General features: G+C 31.4%; 3 protein-coding genes across 7 annotated transcripts; all 3 read left to right on the top strand.

Annotated features, from left to right (window-relative positions):
• The first annotated feature begins 31 nt into the window (after window positions 1–31).
• On the top strand, window positions 32–2,072 carry LOC11408017 (aspartyl protease family protein At5g10770). 2 transcript variants are annotated; one of them, XM_024776099.2, is made up of 2 exons: window positions 32–203; window positions 449–2,072. In XM_024776099.2, the coding sequence occupies exons 1-2, from the start codon at window positions 143–145 to the stop codon at window positions 1,756–1,758; spliced, it is 1,371 nt and encodes a 456-aa protein (XP_024631867.1). In that variant the 5' UTR covers window positions 32–142; the 3' UTR covers window positions 1,759–2,072. The 2 variants fall into 2 exon arrangements, with proteins under 2 accessions (XP_024631867.1, XP_003594399.1); XM_003594351.3 differs by having other exon boundaries at window positions 34–203; window positions 461–2,072.
• A 1,247-nt stretch (window positions 2,073–3,319) lies between these two features.
• Window positions 3,320–6,072, top strand: LOC11412317 (uncharacterized). Of its 4 annotated transcripts, none has more exons than XR_003009204.2 (4): window positions 3,320–3,704; window positions 3,948–5,142; window positions 5,243–5,313; window positions 5,448–6,072. XR_003009204.2 is itself a non-coding variant. In XM_024776101.2 (4 exons), the coding sequence occupies exons 3-4, from the start codon at window positions 4,576–4,578 to the stop codon at window positions 5,868–5,870; spliced, it is 990 nt and encodes a 329-aa protein (XP_024631869.1). In that variant the 5' UTR covers window positions 3,363–3,704; window positions 3,948–3,978; window positions 4,508–4,575; the 3' UTR covers window positions 5,871–6,072. The 4 variants fall into 4 exon arrangements, 3 of the variants coding, with proteins under 3 accessions (XP_024631869.1, XP_024631868.1, XP_003594398.1); XM_024776101.2 differs by lacking the exon at window positions 5,243–5,313 and having other exon boundaries at window positions 3,363–3,704; window positions 3,948–3,978; window positions 4,508–5,142; XM_024776100.2 differs by lacking the exon at window positions 5,243–5,313 and having other exon boundaries at window positions 3,363–3,704; window positions 3,948–3,978; window positions 4,076–5,142.
• A 5,049-nt stretch (window positions 6,073–11,121) lies between these two features.
• Window positions 11,122–13,279, top strand: LOC11416669 (F-box protein CPR1). Its single transcript, XM_003594348.4, has 2 exons — window positions 11,122–12,435; window positions 12,947–13,279. Exons 1-2 carry the CDS (start codon window positions 11,213–11,215, stop codon window positions 12,984–12,986), a joined length of 1,263 nt encoding a protein of 420 aa, XP_003594396.2. The 5' UTR covers window positions 11,122–11,212; the 3' UTR covers window positions 12,987–13,279.
• The last annotated feature ends 14,700 nt before the right edge of the window (window positions 13,280–27,979 follow it).

The raw sequence follows: 27,979 nt of genomic DNA, 5'->3' as shown, positions 1-27,979 counted from the left end.
TAATTGATAATGATTTCACCCTTACCTAATTTTTGCAAATTTGAATAGTGTCGGTTTGTTTACAAGTAGAGCTACCATATATCTGCTAAGAGTAAGAAACTAACCACTAACCAATCTGTAGACTTGTCCAAGCAGTGTAAAGATGAGTCTCTTTTGGTTTCTATTTTTCTCTGCACATCTTGCAATAGCATCTTCTCTTAAAGGTATGTATATCAAAAACTTGCTAGCTGATTCTTAATATCAGAAAGCAGAAGCTTCCTCTTAATCAACTAAACTTACCATATTCCATAGCAGTTTTTAATTTTCTTTGATTCACAAGAACATCATCACCTGTCAAGTGTAATACCTAATTAAAAAATAATAACTTTTTAAGATTCCATTTTCAATATAAGAGTGGTTAAATTCTGAATTTTGCTCAACCAATTATATATACTAAACTTCTAGACAGTTCATTCTGCAGATAGTGGATTAAAGCACAAGCAACCTGACATGCAGCTCAAATTGTATCATATGACAAGTCTCAAATCTCCTCCAAATTCCACATCACTATTATTCGCTTACATGTTCGCGAAAGACGAAGAACGCATCAGGTATTTTCATTCGAGATTAGCCAAAAATTCTGATGCTAATGCCTCTTCCAAGAAGGTAGGTCCAAAACTTGCCGGCATACCATTGAAATCAGGTTTATCAATGGGTTCAGGAAATTACTATGTGAAAATGGGACTTGGTAGCCCTACAAAGTACTATACCATGATTGTAGACACTGGTAGTTCCTTTTCCTGGCTCCAATGCCAACCTTGTACTATATACTGTCATATACAAGAAGATCCAGTTTTCAACCCTTCCGCGTCAAAGACCTATAAAACCGTACCATGTTCATCCTCTCAATGTTCCTCTCTCAAATCTGCCACACTAAACGAACCAACTTGTTCAAAACAATCTAATGCTTGTGTCTACAAAGCAAGCTATGGTGATTCGTCTTTCTCACTTGGTTACTTGAGTCAAGATGTGTTAACCTTAACACCATCACAGACACTATCAAGTTTTGTATACGGATGTGGACAGGATAATCAAGGTTTGTTTGGAAGGACCGACGGTATAATTGGTCTAGCCAACAATGAACTCTCGATGCTTTCACAATTGTCTGGAAAATATGGAAACGCCTTTTCCTATTGTCTTCCTACATCATTTTCTACACCAAACTCTCCCAAGGAAGGTTTCTTATCCATTGGAACCTCATCATTGACACCGTCTTCTTCATACAAGTTCACTCCTTTGCTTAAGAATCCAAACAATCCTAGCTTATATTTTATAGATTTGGAATCAATTACTGTGGCAGGAAGACCTTTAGGAGTTGCAGCATCAAGTTATAAGGTTCCTACTATCATTGATTCCGGCACAGTTATCACAAGGTTACCTACGCCTGTTTATACAACACTGAAAAATGCTTATGTGACGATCTTGTCCAAGAAGTATCAACAGGCACCAGGAATTTCTCTATTGGATACCTGTTTTAAGGGTAGTCTTGCAGGAATATCAGAAGTAGCGCCGGACATTCGGATAATTTTTAAAGGGGGTGCTGACTTACAACTTAAGGGTCACAATAGCCTTGTAGAACTTGAGACGGGAATTACTTGTTTGGCAATGGCTGGTTCTTCTTCCATTGCCATTATTGGGAATTATCAACAACAAACAGTGAAAGTGGCTTATGATGTTGGCAATTCCAGGGTTGGCTTTGCACCTGGTGGCTGCCAGTGATCACTGACCAAATCAGTTTCAATTCACAAAGCTATGTGACAATTTATTAAATATGCTGCTTGCAAATATTTATGTTATACAATAAATGTGTATGTGTTGTATCTATATTGTGTAAACAAGAAAATGATAATTAAATACTTAAATAAAAACCTGCAGTTAGTATAGATTGTTAATGGGAATTTTTACTTTGAAAGTTGATACTTGTATAGTGGCATGTATGTATAGCTTAGCTGCAAAATTATGGAATGTTTTACGAGTAAGATAACCATTGTTACCAAAGTCTATGCAGCATTGATCATGTCTTAATCCTATAATTTGGCAAATATTATCATGTTCTGCTGCTACTTTGTTTAATTGCAGCTGTTTTCATCTCTGTTTTCAGTGAATTTTATATTTATATATAGTAACTCGTGTCATATAAGAGTTATATGACAGACTTTTGAATATTTTCATAGAAGATTTTATGATAACAAAATAACGAAACAATAACGATGTAGAATGAGATAATCTCTCGCATTATAGTACTAAATTTTATATTTATTAAAAAAAAAACTAAATTTTATATTTAATCTTAGAAAGATTCCTATATTTGGGGCCACAATACCTTAAACTATATTACTTCTGGGATCCCTAGAGTAAATACGTGGGAAGAAGAAGTTCTAAAACATCAATAAAAAATGACAATATTTTTATCACAAGTTAAGTAACCAAAAATATTAACAATAATATTTTTTAAACTTTTAAAGATTATATACACAACTTATAAGGTAAAGTTTCTTTGATTCTTTAACATGTTCCTTCGAAGCATTTGTTAGTATTTATTTTCTAATAAAAAATGAATGGGGTAAGTATCATGTTTTGTCTTGAAATTGTTTCTTCACATCATAACAAAACAACTTTGACATATCATTATCAACATAAAAGTCAATATAATTAATATTTCATTCTTAATTCATGTATGAACTGGAACCAGTTTCCTTGAGCCTTCAAGGGCTCCATCTATCTAAGGTCTAAGGGACCATACATTGCTGTCCAATTCATTTTTTCTTATCAATGATGTAACATGCATTTCATAACGTAGTTGTGTAATACATTTTGGTGGCCACTACTAAACAAAGGTTATAGTACCATTATTTAATGCAGACTTTAGATACATAATAACTTTTAATTTCAAACTTTAAAATTTTAATCAATAGTGGGACCGACCCATGTCTCTTATAGCCTCCTTAGTCCTTATGCTGACCACCTCCAAAGTCTAAACTTTGAATTAAATTTTTTGTTTACAAAACCTTGAATTAATTTGATATGTAAAAATTTCATGAATAAAAATATATGTCTTGTGATTAAAAGTGTAATTTGTAATCCAAAGTTTACTATACATACACATTGCACATCAACCACTTGTGCTAGTTTTGATGGTAAAAAAATAAAAAAAATATGCATGAATATATCAATAAAAATCTCTGTCTCATTTAAAAATGAGGATAATTCCAATCTTATAACACAAGCACATTGTCTATTTATTTATCATGATCCTTCACCTGGCCAATTGATGTTAGCAGAAAAGTTGGTCCATAGGATTAAGAATAATTCAATCCATAGCCTTTTTTAGATGGACAAAATATTTATTTGCACAAAACCCGGATTAGAATTGAGATTGTTTATTATGCAGTTTACATTGAGCACTGTGCAATTAACATAAATAAATTTAAACAGATGTCACCAAAATCATTTTGTATTCCTAAACTAACGAAGGTCAAAACCAATTCTCATCATTGGTGTACATCATTCCAATTTTACAAACCACTCAGATTTCAAAATCAGTTTAGTCTAAAGCAGAAAACATAGTTCCAACACAATATATTGTTTAGTCTGAAAACTTCAGGGCATGTTCATCATTGACCCTAGTTACATGAGTTACTAAATTATACGTACTATATCATCAGGTAATAAATATGAGCTTTAGTATTAATGCTGGATTTTACTTTTAAAGCATAGAGCTGAAAAGTAAAGAGTCTTTGTCTTAAAAGTGCCATGCTGTATTTTGCTTTTTCATCTTAAAGTTTCTCGTGTCATGTTCATACCATGAAGCTTGTATTGCTATAAGTCAAAAGCTATAAGGATCCTGCTTTATGGTATTCAATGAATCATTAATCCCTCTTTTGATCCTTGTTCTGTATCTTTTACAGGTGTGGACTTGAGGTTTGGCATCAACTACTGGTATGTATTTTCCAATCCTCTAGACTCATTACTTTGTTTATTTTCTGCTTAAAGGTGAGTTGCTTGTAAAATAGTTTATCGTTCAACCCATTTTTAGAAAGCAAGACCTGATGTAGAAAGCAAGATTTCACAACAGTCTAGACCCGAGGTGAAAGGATGTGGACTTACGACATCATGTCACTTTACATCGGTTGCCACCTGATGTAAAAACTCGTTTCCAACTGATGTAAAAACTCCGTTCTGTAGTAGTGAGCATGAATAATAAATTTGAGGTTAAAAACCTATTGTAGAGGCAAAAACTTCAAATTATAATTTCAAAATAGAATCAATTCTCCAAAACCAATGTTGCCTACTCCGTGGAACCAAACTTACACTTATATACTTATATTCTTGGTCTAAATTTATGCTACTAACACAACTACTATACTTTGTTTCCAAGGAACTTGTTAATTTCATAGGGATTTGTTTCCAATTTGTGAATCCTATTGTTATATGTAAATATCCTATGTCTTATTAATGATTATTGCAGGCCTTGTTTTTGTTTATGTTTCATTTCAACCATCTGATCAGGTGTGAAAAGTTCTTTAGATACTTAGCATGGGGTGCATTTCTTCAAAACTTATTATAGCCAGATCAATCAGTTACCATGAAGAGAGAAATCAAAGATCAATGAGAAAAGCTAATGGCATTCCATTGCTGGAAGATCTAATCATCTCCACTAGTGACCAGTACCTTGCTCTTGTCTGCACAACAAACCACAAATCCAATAAACTGCATTCTAAGAGCTTAAATTCAAACACCATTTCAAAACTGGCTATTGAACCTGAAAGTTCTGAAGTTATTGATGAAAAGGTGGAACCATCAACAACATTAAGTGAAATACAAGGAGGGAAAGAATTTGAGAATGATCACAAGAACAGGTCCAAAAGTTGGCATTTTCCTGAGCATATTGTTGACTCTCTTAGTCAGGAGAATCTATCTGGTATTGAAGATAAAGATGAGTTGAGATCTAAGAGTGATTTAGGTGGTAGGAGTTTTCATACAGTTGAGGAATATGATGATATTGTTAATAGGATTTGGTTGAATAAGTCACAAATTGATCAACAAAGTGAGTTTAATAATGAAGATGAAGATGATGTCTCAGTAATCAAAATGGACCTTCAGGTATCTGAATTATATTTTATTTTTTAAATTGGAAATAGGAGAAATTATTATTAATTAAAGCGACACAATGAGTATAAACATGTTTATGGTTGGTTCCAAGGGAATTTGAACTTCGTACCTTGAAGTTAACAAGGTAAAGCTATTATCACGGAGCTGACAATTCATGGACAGGTAGTAGTTGAGTTTGGTTGTCTCCGAGGGGTTTTAAACTATGTCCCTAAAGATTATAAGTTCAAACTTTTATCACTGAGCCGACGCATGTACAAGTGTCTGAATTTACATCTAATCTAACTCATCATACTCAGGATAAGGATTCTTCCATCAAGAAAATGCAACCAGTAGGCTTAAACAAGAAGAATGAGGAAAGGGTTCCAAGTCATAAAACAAAAATGCTTGAGAAGGGAAATAAGAGAAAGGCTATAGCAAATAGACTAGAGTCCCTTAGAGTTCCATCCAATGTTGAATCTTCAGCCATTACTAGTCTTAAAGAATGGCTTCCTGCAGATGGAATATACTCTCCTGGATCTTATGTCACACCAAAATTTGGAAGCTATTCTTCGATGAACATTAGGAATGCAAATGAATCTTGTGAGGATTCTATATTTAGCCCAGAGTTGGTATCTGCCTTTGAACAGTGTATGCAAAAGCTTGAAGCAGAGGAAGAAAACATTCTGAAACAAATTCTAGAGAATGTGGAAGAAGAAATTGATGAAGGAATGCAGAACTAAGACCTTTAGTACTCTACCATATGCATAAAAGGTCAAACTCATACTTTTTTGGTGATTTTGTTAGCAACAGATGAATGTTAGAGAAAATTTATTTCATATCTTCAGTGTTTGTATGTGAATTTGCAGTGCACATTTTCCTTTTAGGTGGGTTTTTCTTTTTGTTTGGAATTGATTAAATAAAAAAAGTTGATTATTCTTAATATATTATACATTTTAGGGTTAAATATGTTTTTTGTCCCAGTAAATATGTCAACTTTTAATTTTAGTCCATCTAAAAATTTTCTTCAACTTTTAGTTATCCAAAAGTTTTTCATCTCCACTTTTGATCTCTACTAAACTCATATGTAGAATTCATATTTTTGAATAAATTTATAATATTATACGAATCTGTTTACACCTTTTTTTGTAATGTAAACTCCATTATCCATCAATGGTTTTAGGATATAAATGTCGATCGATGGTGACAAATGTATTTTTAAAGGGGGATCGTTCAAGCCTCGCGGTTTATGACATCACTTCATACATTTTTTAAGAACATTAATGTCAGAATTGCTTCCAACATCTTGTAATAACAAGTTGTCTCATGACAACATGATAGAAAATTGCTCAAGTGAGCATGTTAAAAAGAAAAAGAAATAGAATAAAGATGAAAAGAAATGCAAAAGAAAAAGGAAAGTAAAACAAGAACAATGATATTAAATTGTAGGAATGTAAAGGGTGGTCGGAATATGTCAATCTCTCCATTCCTGAACTTGTTTGCTCCCATGGCGTGGGTATTACAGAGTTTTCAGAAATCAAGAAACTAACCCTTGTTATTATTACAAACTGATATATATATACACACACACACATATAGACCTTATAGAGAAAACTACCACTAAATTCTAAGATCTATATTAAAAGTAGAAATAACTTCCTATAACCTCCTAAGACACTAGAAAATAATTTTCATGCACCAAGACACTAGGAAATAATCTTCAATGCACTTTAGCCTTGTTTCCCACCATGCGCTCCAATTGCAACTTCGAATTATTTCTCTCTGTCTTTGGTCGAAATTGCGGTGTGTCGAAGTATGTATGTTATTGGTCGAAATCCATTTGCACTTTGCAGCCTGTCGAAATAACTCATCTGCCTTATCGACGATAGAATCATGAATTCGACCAAATATTTCATTTTTGGTGTTCACAGAGGCCCTCCAAAATGTTGTTTCTCGAAAGACATGAGAGGAATAACATTTTAAAACATAATACCAAAAATGAATATTGTATGATCTTCTTCGACCACTTTAATCATTTTTCACGTTAACAACATACTATGAATTTGTTTTCATGACATTAAAAACAAAAACAATTATGGCATAAATATCTGTCATGTAAAATGCCGTTATATCAAAATACCTCTGTTCGGTAATGCATACAGCAAAAAGAATATTTTTGATGCCATCATTAGAATCTATCTTCCTAATACATTCTTCTCTTGATCATATATGATAGATATTCATGGTTTTTGAAACCCACATTTTCTAGAAAATGACATTCAAAAACCAACTATTTTCTTCATTCCATTGTGGCATTTTACTAGTATGGCTTAAACAACCCATTTTTTACACCACGCTTTGCCTGATTTCCGTCGAACTCCATTCGTATCTTCTTTGATTCTTGAGACGTTACCCCTCTTTTTATTCTTCAAATTTTCCTTCGTACAATTTAGCACTCATCATAAATAAAAGGGTAATTTTTCACATACATCCTTTTAATCCATCCACCCCTTACACCACTCCACTGTGGCAATTTTTTTTGTCTTATTCAAACAAAATAATATTAAATATAACATAAATATCATTAAAAAAATTAAAAAGAAAAATTGGTTTATCTCTCTTGATCCTCCTCATCTCCCATTACTATCACTTCTTCTTCTTTATCCAGCCTACCTCCGCCTACCTCCGCCGCTGCCGGCGTTGGCCTTTTTGCCTTGCATCTCCGATCGTCCTCTCTTCATCCATATTAGATCTATCACATTTTCTTCTCTGTTTCAATCTATGTTTCTGATGAGGTTGCGCCGCCGTTTTTGGGCGCGATCTCTGAGTTTTCCGACGCGGTTGCCTCTCCATCTGCCGACCTCGATCTATGTGTTTCGACGCGTTTTTATTAGTCGGAGAAGCCGACAACGTCATAGCAGAGGACGTTTCCCGGCATCAGAGGGTGTTTTCCGGTGAAAAGAGGCATTTTTGAGAAAAGAGAGAGTGATTGGTGGTGGCTGTGTTTTGTTGGTGGGGGACTGGTTTTGTTGAAAAAATGAGGGAGGATAGAGAAGAGAGAGAGTGGAAGAGGATGATGAGAGTTGTAATATTGTAGGACAAATTTATCCCTTATTTTTTGTTGATGGACAAAATTGTCCCTGCCACATGGGGTGTGTAGAATGATGGTATGCCACCTATGGTGGTTTACCTATCACTACTCTAAATAAAATATGAAGAACAAACACCATTTGTATTTGACTTCCATATGGCTTAAAAAAACCATTTCACTTGCGGTTTTTGTTACTCTTAAACCATTTTTTTTTTTTTGAAAGAACTCTGAAACCATTTTTTATGCATATAAAATGTTGGGTCGCGCATAACTTGAAATGGTCCTACTGGGCGTGCCATTTTGTTTACACCATTTTTTGGTAATGTAAACTTCATTATCCATCAATGGTTTTAGGACATAAATGTCAATCGATGGTGACAAATGTATTTTTAATGGGGGATCGTTCAAGTCTCGCGGTTTATGACATCACTTCATACATTCTTTAAGAACATTAATGTCAGAATTGCTTCCAACATCTTGTAATAACAAGTTGTCTCATGACAACATGATAGAAAATTGCTCAAGTGAGCATGTTAAATAAAAAAAAAAGAAATAGAATAAAGATGAAAAGAAATGCAAAAGAAAAAGGAAAGTAAAACAAGAACAATGATATTAAATTGTAGGAATGTAAAGGGTGGTTGGAATATGTCAATCTCTCCATTCCTGAACCCGTTTACTCCCATGGCGTGGGTGTTACAGAGTTTTCAGAAATCAAGAAACCAACCCCTTGTTATTATTACAAACTGATATATATATATATATATATATGGCTAAAATATGGTTTTAGTCCCTGCAAATATGTCTCGTTTTGGTTTTAATCCCTGTAAAAAAAATGTTTTTGGTCCCTGCAAAATTTGTTGTTTTTGAAAATAGTCCCTGACCCTTGTGATAATTTGCATACGTGGCCACATTATAACTGAACCAATTTTGTAGTTTTTGGTCCCTGCAAAATATTTTGTTTTTAAAAAAGGTCCCTGCAAAATTTTTTAAACAATTTTTTTTTTTTTTACAGGAACTAAAACCAAAACGAGGCATATTTGCAGGGACTAAAACCATATTTTAGCATATATATATATATATATATATATATATAAAACTACCACTAAATCCTAAGGTCTATATTAAAAGTAGAAATAACTTCCTATAACCTTCTAAGACACTAGAAAATAATCTTCAATGCACTTTAGTCTTGTTTCCCACCATGCGCTCCAATTGCAACTTCGAATTATTTCTCTTTGTCTTTGGTCAAAATTGCGGTGTGTCGAAGTATGTATGTTATTGGTCGAAATTTATTTGCACTTTGCAGCCTGTCGAAATAACCCATTTGCCTTATCGACGATAGAATCATGAATTCGACCAAATATTTCATTTTTGGTGTTAACACTCTCCCAAAAAAAAAATTATGATATTTCAACGAAACATGAATTAAATATAAATTTTAGGATTAATGGTACTTTACCCCTGTAATATAGGTCATTTTCGATTTTTCCCCTGTAATTTTTTTTTTATTTACCCCCTGTAAAAAAAATTGTTTTGGAATATCCCCTAATAGGTCATAAAAAAACGAAAATTTCTGCAAAAAAAAAAAAAAAAAAAAGAAGTTGGTTTTTTTATGACCTATCAGGGTGGTATTTCAAAACAAATTTACAGGGGAAAATCGAAAATGACCTATATTACAGGGGGTAAAGCACTGTTAACCCTAAATTTTAATATTTTAACGGTTAAAAATTTATATTTAATTGATGTTTTGTTAAAAAATTCTAATATTTTTTGAAAAGATTTTTACAATATTCTACACAATTTCATTAAAAAAATACAAAAATTAACTCAAAAATAGGGACCAAAAGTAGTGATTTAAAATTTTATAAAGGGTAAAAGCTGAAAGAAAAATTTAAGGGGACTAAAACGAAAGATTGATATATTTATAAAGACGAAAAATATATTTAACCCTACATTTTATTTTATAGAGTAATCCTAACTAAACTAACAAATCTTGACTAACTTACAACTAGTGGAAGTGAAATTTTAGTTTATGTTCATTTGACTTATTTGGGTACATGATAAGTGTTAGCAACACTTTCACTAACTCACCAAGAGTCACTCTCTCCTAAATATTACACATAAATTGATCTCATATAAAGTAGTGGAGTACACTTTAATTTCATCCGACAATAGTGTAAATGTTAAAAAAGAGTGTTGCTGGAACATTTTATGCCTTGATCACATGTAATTTCATCCGACAATAGTGTAAATGTTAAAAAAGAGTGTTGCTGGAACATTTTATGCCTTGATCACATGTTTGTAATTTGTACTCAATCATTTTTTTTTGTCGATGATCTAACTCCAGACCTTGCATATTTTATACATTGTTTTACCAATTGAGTTAAGTTTACGAGGACCTCCATCATATATCATAACAATAATATTGACAAAAAAAGAAAGATTATAATAAAGAATAAGCTTATGCTCTTTTGGTCCCTTAAATATTTATTTAGTATCGCTTTGGTCCCCTAAGTAATAAAAGATCCGTTTTGGTCCCTTAACTTTATTGAAAGTATCGGTTTGGTCCTTTCTGTTAATTTAATTCAAAAAAACATTAAATTTTGATCTCTTATCTTATTTAATTAGTATTAGTTTGGTCCCTTAACTTATTTAATTAGTATTAGTTTGATCCTTAAACTCAACGTTTTTTTGAATTAAATCAACAGAAAGGATCAAAACAATACTTTAAATACAGTTAAGCCACATAAACAGATCTTTTATTATTTATGGGTTCAAAGCGATATCAAATAAATACGAGCATTCAAGCTTAAGGAATAAATGTAAATGAAGAAAGAATGTACGTAACACCCCTCAAAAAAAAAATGTACGTAACAAAAAAAAAAAGATATAAAGAATAAAGAAAGGTGGAGTTGCATTTGGTTTGTAGTAAGAAAGGAAGGAAGAAATGAAAAACCCTAAGCCCTAGCAGAACCTTCCTTCTCCTTCTTTGCAATGGCGGCTGAACTTCCGCCTGATATTCTCGCCGAAGTCTTCTCCCGCTTACCGGTAAAATCACTTCTCCGATTCCGATCAACTTCAAAATCATTTAAATCATTAATCGATTCCCACAAATTCATCAACCTTCACCTCCAAAATTCCCTCAATCGATCCTTAATCCTTCAACGCAAATTCGATCTCTACCAACTCCAAATCGATGACGATGATGATGATTTCTCTAAATCGAGGATTCCACTCAACCATCCTTTCACGGCGGGTAACACCAGCAACATTGACCCTTTCGAGGTTAACAACACCATGACTCGTATCGGTTCATGTAACGGCCTCCTCGCCATCTGCAACGGCAAATTCGCTTTCATTAACCCTTGTGACCCCAATGAAATCACATTCTGGAACCCTAACACCCGTAAACATAGGGTTATCCCTTTTCTCCCTCTTCCTATTCCTATTCTTGACCCCACAATCAGAGCCTCCTTATGCGTTCATGGCTTCGGTTTTGATTCTTTATCCGGCGATCACAAACTCCTCAGAATCTCTTACTTAATCGACCACCAAAGCACTTTTTATGATCCACATGTTCGACTCTTCAGCTCCAAAGCTAACTCGTGGAAGATAATTCCTACTATGCCGTACGTTCTTCAGTATTATCACACCATGGGGGTTTTTGTTGACAATTCTAGTTCTATTCACTGGGTTGCGACCAGGAAAAATCAATCATTTCAATCTGATTTAATTCTCGCGTTTAACCTATCACTTGAGACTTTCAATGAGGTTCCTCTCCCTGATGAACTAGGTGAAGAAGTTAATAGTAATAGTTTTGAAATTCGTGTTGCTGTTTTAGGAGGGTGTCTTTGTATGACTGTGGATTATAAAACTACTAACGTTGATATTTGGGTGATGAAAGAATATGGTTCTAGAGATAGTTGGTGTAAACTTTTTACTTTGGTTAAATCAAGTTTGGGTTTACCTTTGGAATCTTTGAGACCCTTGTGTTATTCTCGTGATGGAAGGAAGGTTCTTTTGGAAGGAGATCATGTTTTGTTGGAGGTACAACATTGGAAGCTGTTTTGGTATGATTTGAAGAGTGAACAAGTTAGTTATGTTGAAGGAAATTCTAATTTGGATGATGCTATGGTTTGTGTTGGTAGTCTTGTACCACCACCCCCTTACCTTGTTGATAATGGTAGGAAGAAGGAGAATCATACAAGCAAGAGAAGGTACTTATTGTTTTAACTGAGTTTTTGTTGTGTATAAGTTAATATCAGTTCAATGGATCCATCATATTATATATGCAGTTAAACTCTGTGTTAAAGGTCAAATTGAATTCTTATCATAGGGTAAAGGATTTTCTAATTACTTGTTTATGTTTATGTATTTGACAATGTGTATATGCTTGATTTCAAAAGAAACAAAAAATTGACAACAGTGTATGATGTGTGTTAGTTTAAGAGTTGAGCTTATGACTAGCTAAAGAATTTGCTTAAAGAAAGAATTTTGGTATGAATTGTTATTCTTTTTCAGTTATTGTTTCAGATCTTCACTCCTAAAAAAAAAATTCTGAATGTTGAGACTATTCCAACTTGCCATGAGTTGAGCTTAGAAATTGGCCTACCATGAAATTACTCCAAATTTATGCATAGTTCCTTTCAAAAGCATGGTTTTTATCATCTATTCTTTTGTGATGTTTTTGAAGTTACTTTGATGAGATTCATTTTTTTTTTCCCACAGGGACGACTTTTTGTCCCGAGGATTTAAATTGAGACTGTAAGGGATGGAAGGAAGAACGTGTGAAGTGCAGCTGAAACAGGATGCTCCAGTTGTTTCTTGTGATGGAATTAGTCACCTTGGTTTGTAGGAAAGGTTGAATTGATAATGTTGGATTTATCCCTCTTTTTTTGTGTGTCTAAGATCACAGTTATCCCTTTTGTGTAAAACTGTTACATCACTATTTGCCATGGTCGATTTGAAAAATTTGTATGTGTTTGTGAACTCTAAAATGAGGCAAGCATTTATTTCTTATTTCTGCAGGGAAGCATGAAATTTTCAACAGGGCTTCTAATCTATAGACTCCTTATTATCATACATAAATTTTGAACAAATTTCTGAAAAACAATTCTGACAACTCATATAACTAGGCGGATGCTGAATTAATCGGGAATTCAATATTGGAATTTCATATTCCATACCATTTCAAATGAGACAGGGAAACCTGTTTTGAAATGATCATACAATTATATTGCGTGTTTCTTTTTTTTTTTAAATCATTTTTAGCCAAACCTAAGAATGATACTGTTCTAGTTTTAGGAATTTGTAAATGTGTGTTACATGATTTTGGAACATTATTTTTTTTTTTAATTTCATTTTGTAGTTTTTATTGAGAATAGGAAAATCAAGTTGAAATGTGATAAGCATTAATGCTGTATTAGTTTGAGTTGAATTGCAACTGTGATGGGTAATGCTTTGTTTTAAGCAACTAGAACTCCCTTTATTCCAAACATTTGTAAATCATTTCAGTTTTTTGCATAAGAACTGTCCTTTCGCCTATGGTTGTAGTATATTTGATGTAGCACTTACTTAGGTGTTGAAAATTTAAAGTTAAATTTAGTTGGTCTCATAAAAAGATCCTTTAAGAATAAGGTTATTCAAAAAAAGATGAATGTCATGGAGGTAGAAAGAATACTCTTCTGGATCTTATGTCACCAAAATTTGGAAGCTATTTGTCAATGAACATTAGGAATGCAAATGAATCTAGTGAGGATTCTATATATTTAGTTCAGAGTTAGTATATGCTTTTGAACAGTGTATGCAAAAGTTTGAAGAAGAGGAAGAGAACGTTCTGAAAGAAATTCTAGAGAATGTGGAAGAAGAAATTGATGAAGGAATGCAGAACTAAGAACTTAAGTGCTCCACCATGCATAAAAGGTCAAAGTCATACTCTTTTGGTGATTTTGTTAACAGAAATATGTAAGACAATTTATTTCATATCTTCAGTGTTTTTTTTAACAGCATATCTTCAGTGTTTGTATGTGAATTTGCAGAGCACATTTTCCTTTTAATTGAATTTTTTTTTTGTTTATAATTGATTGAATAGAAAATTTTGATTATTCTGAATATATCATACACGTAGTAGTCCTAACTATACTAATAAATTTTAACTAACTTACAGCTAATAGTGGCAGTTAAATTTTTGTATATACTCATTTGATTTATTTGGGTACATTTTTTGCCTTGATCACATGTTTGTATCATATCATAGTTATTAAAAAAATTGGAGGAAGCAAATTCACTGGAAATAAGTAGCATATGATGCTTTTGATTCATATACAAGTTATGACTATTTTACGTCATTATTAGGAATAATTTTTTTACTAGCATTGTAAGACAATCTTATTCTCACAATAATAACTCCATTGCTCTGGCTCAGGGAGGAATTAAGTCATAGAATTTATATGTTGAAGACTTTTAAGTTAATTTCAACAACTTATATAATACAGTACTGCAACCTTGTATATGGAATTCTTTTGGCATATAGCGACAAGTATGTGTAATACTTGAATTACAACAAGGTCTTTCATCTTTGTGAACTAAAATGAACTGTCTACGGCAGTTGTACGACGCATTAGTGATGATTTAGTGAGAGTAATTTTCTCTACCTAGATCTAACGTTCTCCACGGCTGTTGTTCAGTGCATCTCCCATAGGGATGATGCAATTTAAAACAGAAACATGGAGAAGAAAGAGAAATGGTTGAAGACAATGATGCAATGACATCAATGTATAATTGTCATTGAGAATTGATATATGTGAACAATCATTTTGGTATGGAGAGAGTATTCCACAACCCACATTTTGTCAGTATTGATATATCAGTGTGAGTAATTTATACCACGTCGGATGCAAAAGTGAATGTTGAACATTTTATTAGTGATAGAATCCATAAAAATGCAGACCTAATAAACAACTTGAGCTCTCCATCTTGCATAAAGGTTACTCATACAGTTTTGGTGATTTTGTTAACAAAAGATAAATGTTGGAGAAAATTTGTTTCACATCTTCACTGATTGTATGCCATTGAATTTGTAGTGCACGTTTTTCTTTTAGGTGAGTTTTTTTTGGAATTTATTGAATGAAATGAGCCTTTACTCTTATTTATATTTGTGATCATAAAAAAATGTTTTGTTGCTTACATACGAGACGGAAGGAAACAAGAGTAAATATTTAATTTGATAAATTATTATTTTCTCCTATTTAATCTTTGAACAATCAAAATATAACAACAATCACTAAACTTTTATTAATCTTTTAAGGTAGTCCCTCATTTACTTAAAAAATAGGTTTAATACATCATTTGGTCCCTTAATTTATTTTTGATTTTCAATTTGATCCCCTAACTATAAAGTGTCTCAATTTGATCCCATAAATTTTCTTCCGTTTATCATTTTGGTCATGTCCGTTTGTTTTTTAATATTTAATATTTTTGATATGTTTTCGACCGTTCGATTGCATGTCCATTATATACCACACTGAACCACCAACACCTAATTTTTTTTCCTTTCTTCATCTTCTTCCTTCCACCACTGCTTCATACAATATACAAAAAAAAAAAAAAAAAAAAAATCAACATTTAACCAAAAATAAAACCCAACATTTTTACCATTTACACTTTCCAATTCTAAATATAACTTTTTTACCATAAAAAACCACCACAACAACACTGGATTAGAATCAGAATTGAGCAGCAAAGTAGAACTCTAGAGCCTTGCTGTTGTTATCCTTAGGCGACTGATGAATGACCATTTAACCATTTTATTTAGTACATCGTTTAATTTCAAGGCAAGCAGAATTATTGATGAAAACCTTAACTTGTTGTGTGTATATTGATGACTCTTGTTGCTGGAAACAACTCGAATAGCTATTCTTCTTCAATTTAGGGCAATCTAAATGGATAAATTATGTGTGTTTATATTATGTTTTTGTATAATTGATTTTGAATCAGTCCTTCTGTTCTTTTCAAAGCGTTACCTCATTAATATTATCCTTGATGATTGAAGAATGAATGAGTAAGAATGAGAATTAACATGATGATTTTAGGTTGTTGTTGTTGAGGAACAATGAGTCTTGATGATTGAAGAATGAATGAAATGGAGATGATGATGATTATGTGTCTGGTAGCAATGTCAAGGAGAAAAAAAAATTATGTTTTTTGTTTTCTATATTTCTCCAAGTTTTTTTGTTTTTTTTTCCAGGGTTAATTGAAAATTGATGAAGATGATAGAAGAAGAAGATGAAAGAAGAACATAGGGAAGAAGATGGAGGAAAAAATTAGGTGTTTGTGATTCATTATAAGCTACAATAGATTCCTTCATGATCCAACGGTCTCCGTTTAACAAAAAAGATCAAACGGTTAAAAGTATGTGATTTAATAAGGTCTATTGTGGACCACCTATAAAGTTGGTTCACCTTAGACATTTAAGGTTAAAAACAAACGGAGACGACTAAAAAGGTAAACGGCAGAAGACTTATGAGACTAAATTGAGACACTTTATAGTTAAGAAACCAAATTGAAAATCAAAAATAAGTTAAGGAACCAAACAATATATTAAGCCTAAAAAATATGATTAAGTATGATGCTTCATGGACTTGATAAATTGAAAGTAGTTTAGGACTCTTCATTATAGTTCGGGGACCAAATGAAAAAGAGAGTGATAATCTATGGTCAAATATTTACTCTTAACAATAAAAGAATGCATGCTAGTGTAATACTGAAAATAGTTTCAAAAGGTGGAGTAAAGAAACTAGTTCCACCTTGTTTAAATTTTCAACTAAAGGGACAGAGGATTTGAAATTATATAAAATATTTCTCATAGCAATGCTATCATGTAGAATTAACTTATTATTAGTTAAATAGATTTATAACAAAACTTTGGCATTGTCTATGTAAATAAAGCTCTAGTCTAGCTTTACACTAGTTTGTCGATCTAGCTTTATAATAGTGACTGCGTCTATTGTTGTTTCAGTTTTTTTGCCATCTTCGCATATCACAATGAACGTTTGGTGGCTCGAATTCCCCTTCCTTGTCATGACCACTGAGGAAAGTGTGTTGGCAGCATGGTGACAATAACACTTTGGTCCTAAATGCTGATAGTGGTGCACGATGAATCCGAGACAAGCAGACTATGGTGGTATTGTGCGTAACCACTCTTACGAGCAAATTTTAATTTGGTTTCTATGATAGTGTGGTTTGTCAAACGTTTTACATGCAGAGATTCAAACTCTAACGGAAATTACTCTCTGTTGGTGAGTGTGCTTCAAAAAAATTATGTCATTTTCTGATTTTCTCCATGTAGTTCATTTAGTGGTAAAGGAGACACTGAAATTTCATCATTATACCAACCTCTTAGAGCTAATTCGAAATTATCTAGTTGAGGATTGGAACATCTCCATTCAGCACATTCTCATAAAAGAAAACTTTTGAGCATATATTTTTGGTAAGATCGGAGCTAATCTAAATACCTCTTGTGAGAGTGCATGAACAACCGCCTTATCTCTCTTTAGTAACATGCAAGTAAGTCATTTGAATTATTCTATCCAGACATTGAACTGAAGTTCTCACTAACAATTAGTGTAAAACTCATTAACTCTACTTGAACCTAATTTTTTAATTATAAAATCACTAACAATTAGTGTGAAACTCATTAACTCTACTTGAACCTAATTTTTTTATTATAAAATCACTAACAATTAGTGTGAAACTCATTAACTCTACTTGAACCTAATTTTTTGATTAAAAATTTGTGTCTTGTTAACGAGTGTCTCCGGTGCACTTTTAAATATTTTAATTTAAGAAATTATCAAAAAAAAAGTCAATTGTTTCAATTTTCAATGCATTAAATACAATAATTTTCATAACAATTTACTATTTAGAGGTCTTAAAAGTGCTCCGGAGAATTCGTTAACATTTCCTATAAATTTAGAGAATTGTTGTTGACACATTTCAATAACCGGCTGTAGTTAACTGCCGAGGAAAACCTTGGTAGTTAAATGCCGAGGATCTTTTGCTACAAATCTGGCATAAGCTCTCTCATCCATTATTCTTCTAATCTTCCAAAAAAAATATTCCAAATCTCTCTCACAAATCTCTCTAAAAACCCAACCAAATTTATTCAACAAAATCACAAGTAAGTAATTATAATGTTATTAACTTACATTTTAGTTGTTATAAATATTTTTATTTTTTAGTTTTTGAGTAGATTTATTTTCTTTTTGTTTTTGAGTAGATTTACAGGTGGATTCTAGGGTGAGGGATCAATTAAGTTAAAATGTTAGTTGCTTAATTTAGTTAAAATGTTTGTATGATGTTTATGTTAAAATTTAAAATTTTAGGGTTATATTTTAATTTGGTGTTTTATATTTATTTTTTAATTTTAATTTTCAATTAGATTTACATGTTATAAATTATTTTTAGATTAGATGTTAGTTGATTAATTTAGTTAAAATGTTTGCATGATGATTATGTTATAGTTTAAAATTTTAGGATTATATTTTAATTTGGTGTTTTATATTTTATATTTTATTTTAGTAAGAGTATATGATTTATTTTAAGAGTAAATATAAGTTGAATAATTTTGTTATATTTTACGTTATATCAAAAAAAATTATGTTAGACATAAGTTGAATGATTTATGTTATAGTATATGATTAATTTTTTTATTTTAGTAAGAGTATATGATTTATAATTTTAGGGTTATTTTTATGATTTTTAGCGTCTATGTATAATTTGCACATCAAGTGTTTGATGAAATGTTTGAATGAGTTTTTCATTGATTGTTTTTAATTTCTTATTGTGTAGATTCAAAACAATGGCCGAGTGGATAGACGTTCATGCACAATTCAACGGCGGAGAACCTCTGAGGTTGAAGGTTCGGTGCCTTGGTGTAACGTTAAGAGGTCTCAAGGATAAACTGACTGAATTCAACCAAGGAGTCAACCCCAGAGACACAAGGAGGGTGGAACACGTTCGGTATAAACGTCCAACGCTCGACGAGGGGAGAGTATCATTCACTTGGGTGGAATTAACGAACGACGAAAACGTGACGAGCATGTTTTGGGAGCACAACATGTTCCAGTGGATCGATATGCGGGTGATGTTGCTGAGATCAATTGAAGATATCATCAAAAGTTTGATTCCGCCAGAAGATCGTCATTACGTAGGAATGAATGCACCTTCCAGCTACAACAATTGTCTTCCTTTAAATGGGGTAATTCAAACTTGCCAAACGGGCAGGTCTCCAATATTCGACCGGCATTCTCATTGTTCCTGTCAAAAGATTAAATTCTTGTTAGGCTGATTTAAATGAAGGTATTGAAGTGTCAAGGAATGAACCTCATTCTTTTGACATTTGAATACCATCATTTAATCCCAGCCTAACAAGAATTTAATCTTTTGAATGGAACATTGGGAATGCCAGTCGAATATTGGAGTCATGCTGCTTGGCAAGTTTGAATTTTCCCCATTCAAAGGTAAGACAATTGTTGTAGTTGGAAGGTACAAACGTCTAACTGCAACAATTGTCTTTCTCTAAATGGGGTAATTCAAACTTGTTAAACGGCAGGAATCCAGCATTCGATGAACATTTTGAATGTTGGTATTCAAGTGTCAAGGAATGCACCTCATTCTTAGCAAGTTTGAATTTGTCCAATTCAATGGTAAGATAATTGTTGCAGTTGGAAGGTACATTCCGAAATGTAATGTAATGCAATGTAATGTGATAACATATATAGTTGAACGTACTATGTGCTTCTTCTGCATTTTTAACTTTGCCCCTTGAGATTATAAGATCAAGTTCTTCTCACGAGCTTACACTTTGCCAATTTACATCTAATATACAACTCATCATACTCGGGATGAGGATTCTTCCATCAAGAAAAGGCAACCATTATGCTTAAAAAAGAATGAGGAAGTGGTTGCCTGAGAAGGGAAGTAAGAGCAAGGCTGTAGCAAATAGACTAGAATAGTTCCATCCAATGTTGAATCTCCAACCATTGCTAGTCTTAGAGAGTGGCTTCCTGAAGATGGAAAACACCTACTCTCCTTGATCTTATGTCACACTAAAATTTGGAAGCTATTCTTCAATGAACATTAGGAATACAAATGAATCTAAGGAGGATTCTATATTTGAACAGTGTATGCAAAAGCTTGAAGCAGATGAAGAAAACATTCTGAAACAAATTGATGAAGGAATGCAGAACTAAGAACTTTAGAACTCTTACTTTTTAGTTGATTTTGTTAACAAGAGATAAATGTTAGAGAAAATTTATTTCATATCTTCGGTGTTTGTATGCAATTATGCATGTGAATCTGCAGACTGCAGTGCACATTTTCCTTTTAGGTGAGTTTTTTTGTTTTTGTTTTTGGAATTGATTGAAGAAAAAAAAAGCTTATTATTCTGAATATATGGTACACTTTATGTAGTAACCCTAACTAAACTAACATATCTGAACTAACTTGCAGCTAATAGAGGCAGTGAAATTTTAGTGTATTCTCGTTTGACTTATTTGAGTACATGTTTGTATTATATCATAGTTATTTTTGTACATTTTATGCTCATTTGACTTATTTGTGTGCATTTTATGCTCATTTGACTTATTTGGGTACATTTTTTTTTGTCATAAATTTCTTTTAATTTCTTTCATATCAATTTTCGCTTTCTTTTATTTTCTCTATATTTTCTTCATCAATCAGACAAAATGCAACTAAAGAAGTGACTAACTTATCCCGTTCATTTTTCTTTCGGGCTAAAAGTTGCTTTCAATTTGCTGAAGGACTAAATTTGGTTTTGCGAATTTTTCAAGGGTTAAAGTTGGATCCTCACTCTTGCTTATTTTTGAGACCATTTAATAAGAAATTTGTTGCTTACATACAAGACCTACAATTTGATCCCAAACTACCACTCTCTCCTATTCAGTCCTTCAACTATTGAAATGTAACAACAATCACTAAACTATTCTCGATTTTTGAAGTTAGTCCTTCAATTACCTACAACATATGATAAAGAGTGAGAGTAGTTTTGGAGTATTTATTATAGTCAGTGACCAAATGAAAGAGACTGTGATAATCTATGCATTAAGGATGTGTTTGGTAAAATTAAGCTATAAGCTAGTTGATAGCTGATGGCTGAAAACTTATACCTGAAAAGTTAGCTGATTGAAATTAAAGTGTTTGGTAAAACTAACTCTTTAAGTAACTAATATATATGAAATGACATAAAAGTACGTGTATGTTTAATTTATGGTTAAATATGTTTTTGGTCCCTATAAATATACCAATTTTTCGTTTTAGTCCCTCTAAAATTTTCTTTCAACTTTTAGTCCTCCAAAAATTTTCTATCTTCACTTTTGGTCCATCTTTTAAAGTAAACTCATATGTAGAATTCACATTTTTGAATAAAAGTTTGTAGAAAAATTCATAATATTATAAGAATCTCTCCTAAAAAAATTTAGAATTTTTCAACAAAACATGAATTTAATATGAATTTTTATATTTTTTATGGTTAAAAATTCATATTAAATTTATGTTTTGTTAAAAAATTCTAATTTTTTTGGGAAATATTTTTAGAATATTCTACACATTTCTGCACAATTTCATTAAAAAAAATATACTAAAATTAACTTTAAAATAGGGACTAAAAGTAGTGATTGAAAATTTTATAGGGACTAAAAGTTGAAGAAAAATTTTAGAGGGACTAAAACGAAAAGTTGGTATATTTATAGGGACTAAAAACATATTTAACCCTTTAATTTATATAAGTTATATGTATAAACATTTTTTTCACCTAAAAAAATGTATAAACATTTTTAACTAATATATTTATGTTTCTTCAGAAAAAAAGGTAATATATTTATGTATTTTTCCTCTTGAAAATTATAAATATGAAATATAAACTTCATTGAGATATTTTTTTAACTAAATTTGCTCAACTTTTTAATCATATCTTTCAATTTTTTATGAAAGATTGTATGTTTTATTTTTTTTTAATTTTGAAAAATTTGTATCTTTTATTTAATATGGTAAATATGCGAAAAGAAAAAGAAAAAAAAGCTAAATAAATAATAGGAATTTTATTTAACAGAAACCGTTTCAAACATAAAATCAAGAAAAAAGAGCAATGAGGTAGTGCAGCGGTTAAAGAATAATAACGTGGGTGGCCTGTATTTTAACGTGGCCAGTTTTTGTTCTAAAAAATAATAAAATAATGTTAAAGGTTAAAAATGGAAGAAAATGTAAAAAATTATCAGCTATAAGCTAAAAAACTACTTGAAATAGCTTCTTAAAAAAAGTTATAAGCTCGTGAAAAAAGCTTATTACCAAACACATCATGTTTTCATCCAATGAGCTTATAAGCTAGTCCAACAAGCTATAAGCTAGCTTTTTTGTGTTACCAAACACAGCCTAAATGTTTACTCTTAACAATAAAAGAATGCACGATGATGTAATATCGAAAATAGTTTCAAAAAGTAGAGTGAAGGAACTCGTACCACCTTTTTAAAATTTTCGACTATGTTTGGATTGATGGAAAGTGATAGAATATGATATAATAAGTTAATGATCTAGAAAATTGTTTTTCTGACATAAAATACTTCCTATTGACATAAGTAAATGACGCTTTTACCCCAACGACAGTTAATTGCCGTTAGACAATGTGCCGACAGTTAACAACTGCTGGAAGCCAGCGGCAGTTAAGTATCGTTGTGTTCGTGATATATTCAAGTCAGTAGCCATAACCCAGACACTCACTCACTCCATCATCACCTTCACCATCTTTCTCTCAAATTTTCACTCACTCTCTCTAAAAAAACTCTACCAAATCATCCAAAATTTCTTCCACTAAATCACAAGTAAGTTATCACTTATGTTGTTGTCATACATTTTAGTTAGTATATGTGTTTATATGTTTATAATTTTAGTTGTTGTTTAATTATTAAATTTTGAATTTTTGTTTTTAATATAGTTATGTTGTAGATCTGAAATGTTAATAACTTATATTATGAATACATGATATAATGAAGTTATATTGCTTGAATTTATATTTTTTTTTTCAAATTTTATAAATTTTTTAGGGTTTGAATATTTGTTTATAATATAATTATGTTGTAGATCTGAAATTCTATTAACATATATTATGAATACCTGTTATAATGAAGTTATATTGCTAGGGTTTATGTCAAATTTTCACTACAAGTATTTGAATGAGTTTTTCATTGATTATTTTTAATTTCTTATTGTGTAAATTTGAAGCAATGGCGGGGTGGATCGACGTTCATGCACAATTCAACGGCGGAGAACCTCTGAGGTTGAAGGTTCGATGCCTTGGTATAACGTTAAGAGGTCTCAAAGATGAACTGACTGAATTCAACCAAGGAGTCAACCCCGGAAACACAAGGAGGGTGGAACACGTTCTGTATAAACGTCCAACGCTCGACGAGGGGAGAGTATCATTCACTTGGGTGGAATTAACGAACGATGAAAACGTGACGAGCATGTTTTGGGAGCACAACATGTTCCAGTGGATCGATATGCGGGTAATGTTGCTGAGATCAACTGAAGATTTCATCAACAGCTTGATTCCGCCAGAAGATCGTCATTAGTTAGGGTAAGGTGCATTCCAACTACAACAATTGTCTTACCTCAAAATGGGGTAATTCAAACTTGCCAAACGGCCATGACTCAAGCATTTCGCCCAACGTTCATGTTTTTCCTTTGAAAAGATTAAATTCTTGTTATGCTAGTTTAGATGAAGGTAATAAGTGTCAAGGAATGAACCTCATTTCGTTGGCACTTGAATATCATCATCTAAAGCAAGCCTAAATTTTTTTTATTCTTTTTAAAGGAAAAACATGAATGCGGGGCAAAATGCTTGAGTCATGTTGTTTGGCAAGTTTGAATTTACCCCATTCAAAGGTAAGACAATTGTTGTAGTTGGAATGCATATTCGAACTACAACAATTGTCTTACTCTGGATGGGGCAATTCAAACTTGTTAATCGGCATGACTCCAACATTCGATAAGCCTCTTGAATACTGGCATTGAAGTGTCAAGGAATGCACCTTATTCTTTTGACACTTGAATACCATCATTCAAGATGTTGATCGGATGTTGGAGTCCTACTGTTTAGCAAGTTTGAATTTGCCCCATCTAGAGTAAAACAATTGTTGTAGTTGGAAGATACATTCTGGAATGTAATGTGATAACATATATAGTTGAATATGCATAATACATTTTGTTTTGAATGGAACAATAATTATCTTATTTATTCACTTTTCGAATTTATTTATTCATTACGCAATTTTAATTAGTTGAATTCACATTACATTATGTTGATCGGTGATTTTTCTTTCTTCTTGTCGTCACCCTCCTTCTTCTTGTTCACCTCAACGTTTCCCTAATTCTGAGACATATCTACATAAACAACTCGGCAATCAAAACATACATCATGTCGTAACAATTCTACAATAATTCATCATAACCTAAACTAATCCTAAAAATTATTCTGTAACTAATCGTAACAATTCTATCACAAATTCAACAACAAAATTTCATAATAAACCTAAACTAATCGCAACGATTATACAACAATTCATCTAATCCTAAAAATTCTACCATAATTTCATAACAATTCTACAATTCTAACAATCTAAACAATTATAACATAAACCTAACAATTCAAACAACCTAAACTATCATAACATCATAAAATCAATAAACCTATATAACGCAATTTAACAAAAAAAAAAAACTAACAAATCAATCACAAATTAGCAATGCAATAGGATTCAAAAAACTTACTTGATTTTGTGTTTGAAATTGGCTTGGAATGGCTGACGTTTGCTGAAAAACGCACCTGAGAAATCCAAAAACGTAACAATGGAGTTTTGGAAACTCCTATGATGTTCTGTTTATATAACAGAAAGCAACGACAGTTAACAATCGCTGGAAGCCAGCGACAGTTAACTGTCGGTGCATGGCCTAACGGTTGTTAACTACCGTCGGAGGCTTTTTGGTAAATTACTTATGTTAATAGGAAGTATTCTATATAAAAAAACAATTTTCAATGATATATTATTTGGATTCTAATTAAAAGGATGGAATGAGTGGAATTCAATGGTATTCCATTAGACTTCATTATATATTCATATTTTGCTTATCCTCCAATTCGGGAGGAATGAGATGGAACCACCAAATAATTTATTTTTCAAAGATCAAGCTACAAATATATCATTCCCTTTCTCAAACTAATTATCTTCCTTCATTGTTTCTTCACTGTTCCACACCACATGCGGTCGTGAGTTTGTTGATCGTTTCAGATGATTATTTAATAATTAGTACTACCGAAGCTCAATTGTTTGCAGTTTGCAGTTTGCATTTATTCAAAAACGTTGTTTGCATTTTGCATGAACTAACAGGTTAATGATTAAAAGGGATAAGTCCCTGGGAGATTGACGAGATGAAATTATATAAAAAGAGATTTCTCATAACAATGTTGAGATGTAGATTTAAGTTTTTTTTTAGTTAATTACACTCCCTTATGAACATAATTCAGATGTAGAGATAACACATTGAAATATGTAGAAGTTGAGGTTTAAATTCTAAATTCGTTGACTTATTCATTTTAAAGGGTAAATTATAGTCACTATATTAGTTGATAAAAAATAAATAAGATTAATAGACTTACAAAAAAAACATTTGCATTGTCCATGTAAATAAAACTTCAATCTAGTTTACAATATTTGGTTCGTCTAGTTCATTTAATTTTTTTTCTTACGTTAACCCTATGGTTTTTAGAAAAGATGATTCATTGGTGATTCGGAGATAAGTTCGTTTGGTAGAAAATAAAGTTTGATAAAAAAAATTAACTAAAAATCAAACTTAAATTCTCCTAAATAATTCGTTTTTTATGATGCACTTCTAATTTTATCTAAAACCAAAAGAAAGAATTTGCACCATCAAATATGGTGAAGAATAACTTTGTCACTCATTATAATTCTATCTGTCTCGAGTATTAGTATATGCAGTTGCGCATAAATATGTTTGTTGATAATAATAAATGGGTTAAATATGTTTTTTGTCCCTATAAAATTGGAAACTTCTAAGTTTAGTCCTTACTTGATTTTAATAGATTTTTTAGTCCTTATAAAAAAAAAATTACTTCTAATTTTAATCCCTATTACAACAAAGTTTGTTTAATTATCTTTAAACTCTTAAATTTTTGAACGATTTTTTTTAGACAAGTTTAGAACACTATGAAAGGTTCATTTACTAAAATTTAGAATTTTTTAACCTTAAACGAATTAAATATGAATTTTTTAAAACGGTAAAAGTTAAAGATAAAATTAACAAAATCTGGGCGTAGAAATCAAATTTTTCGACAATTTTTTGCAGAGGAACTTTTAGTAATGTTCTTAACACGTCTGCAAAAAATTGTTCAAAAACTCAAGAGTTTAAGCATAAATTAAACAAATTTGAATCGAGGAGGGACTAATACTGAATGCATAATTTTTTTTAGAGACTAAAAGAACTATTAAAATTAAGTAAAGATTAAACTTAAAAGTCTCAATTTTATTTTATAAGGACCAAACATATATGAGTAAATTATACTTCACTCCCTTTAATGATGCTTGAATTACACTCCCCTCCCCTCTTATGTTAAAATATACACTCCCCTCCCCTCTTATTCAAAACATATTAGGAAATATTTCACTCCCCTGAAGCTTGAATTACATTCCCCTCCCCTCTTAAGTCAAAATCTACACTTTACTCCCACAATAATTTTTTTTATTTCTAATAATCTAGCAAAAAAAAAAATCAAACACACTTCGAGAAAAATAGTATTGCGGTTCTATTTTATTATTATCAAAATTTGAATACATATTTTTTACTATTTTTTATTCACAATTTTATTAACATATAGTTTTAAACTCTATTATAAAATATGAAATAACCAAAAATAAAATTAAAATATGTAAAAAATTACTAAAGACAATAAAGAATGGTTGCTTAAAAGTTAATTTTATACTCTAAATTATAAAATTAATAGTAAAATATTTAAATTTAATTATTATTAACACTTAAATTATGAATTAATTAATTTATTTTACTTAAAAATGTTGGTTCAAAATTGGTATATATTATAAAAATATTTATTTATCTTAAAATAGATTAAAGTTTAGTGTATATTTAATTATTAAGGGTGAGAATTATAATTAAAGCATCTTATAGGCGAGGGGAGTATAAATTTTATTTTTTAAAAAAGAGGAGTGTATATTTTAACATAAGAGGAGAGATAAGTGTAATTCAAGCTTCTCTGGGTCCGTTTGATTCGCGGGTTTTAAAGGGGAGGGGAGGGGAAGGGAGGGAATATTTTAAAAAATTTGTGTTTGGTTCAATTTTTAGAAGGGGAGGGGAGGGAGAGGAAGGGGAGCAAAATCCCTCATAAGCTCATTTATTGCTCCCCCTCAAATTGGAGTTTTTTGGAGGGGAGGGGAGGGAAAGAGAGATGAGTTAATGCAATTTTAATTACATTGACATAATTATCCTCATGTTTATTTTTAAATGAAAAATCCGTCCTTATTAAAAATTTAAGTGTTTTCAACATATTTCTTATTACCATCTTTTTTGTAACATGCCAATGTCAATTTTTTTTTATCGAGAATTGCACATTCTTGTCTTCTAATTTTTTTTTTTACGTGAATTCACTTTTTTGACTAA

This window comes from Medicago truncatula, chromosome 2 (assembly GCF_003473485.1).
Source record: "Medicago truncatula cultivar Jemalong A17 chromosome 2, MtrunA17r5.0-ANR, whole genome shotgun sequence".
NCBI classification, from domain to species: Eukaryota; Viridiplantae; Streptophyta; class Magnoliopsida; order Fabales; family Fabaceae; genus Medicago; species Medicago truncatula.
Note: the sequence above shows the minus strand (reverse complement) of the source record. Positions and strands in the feature narration are given on the sequence as shown.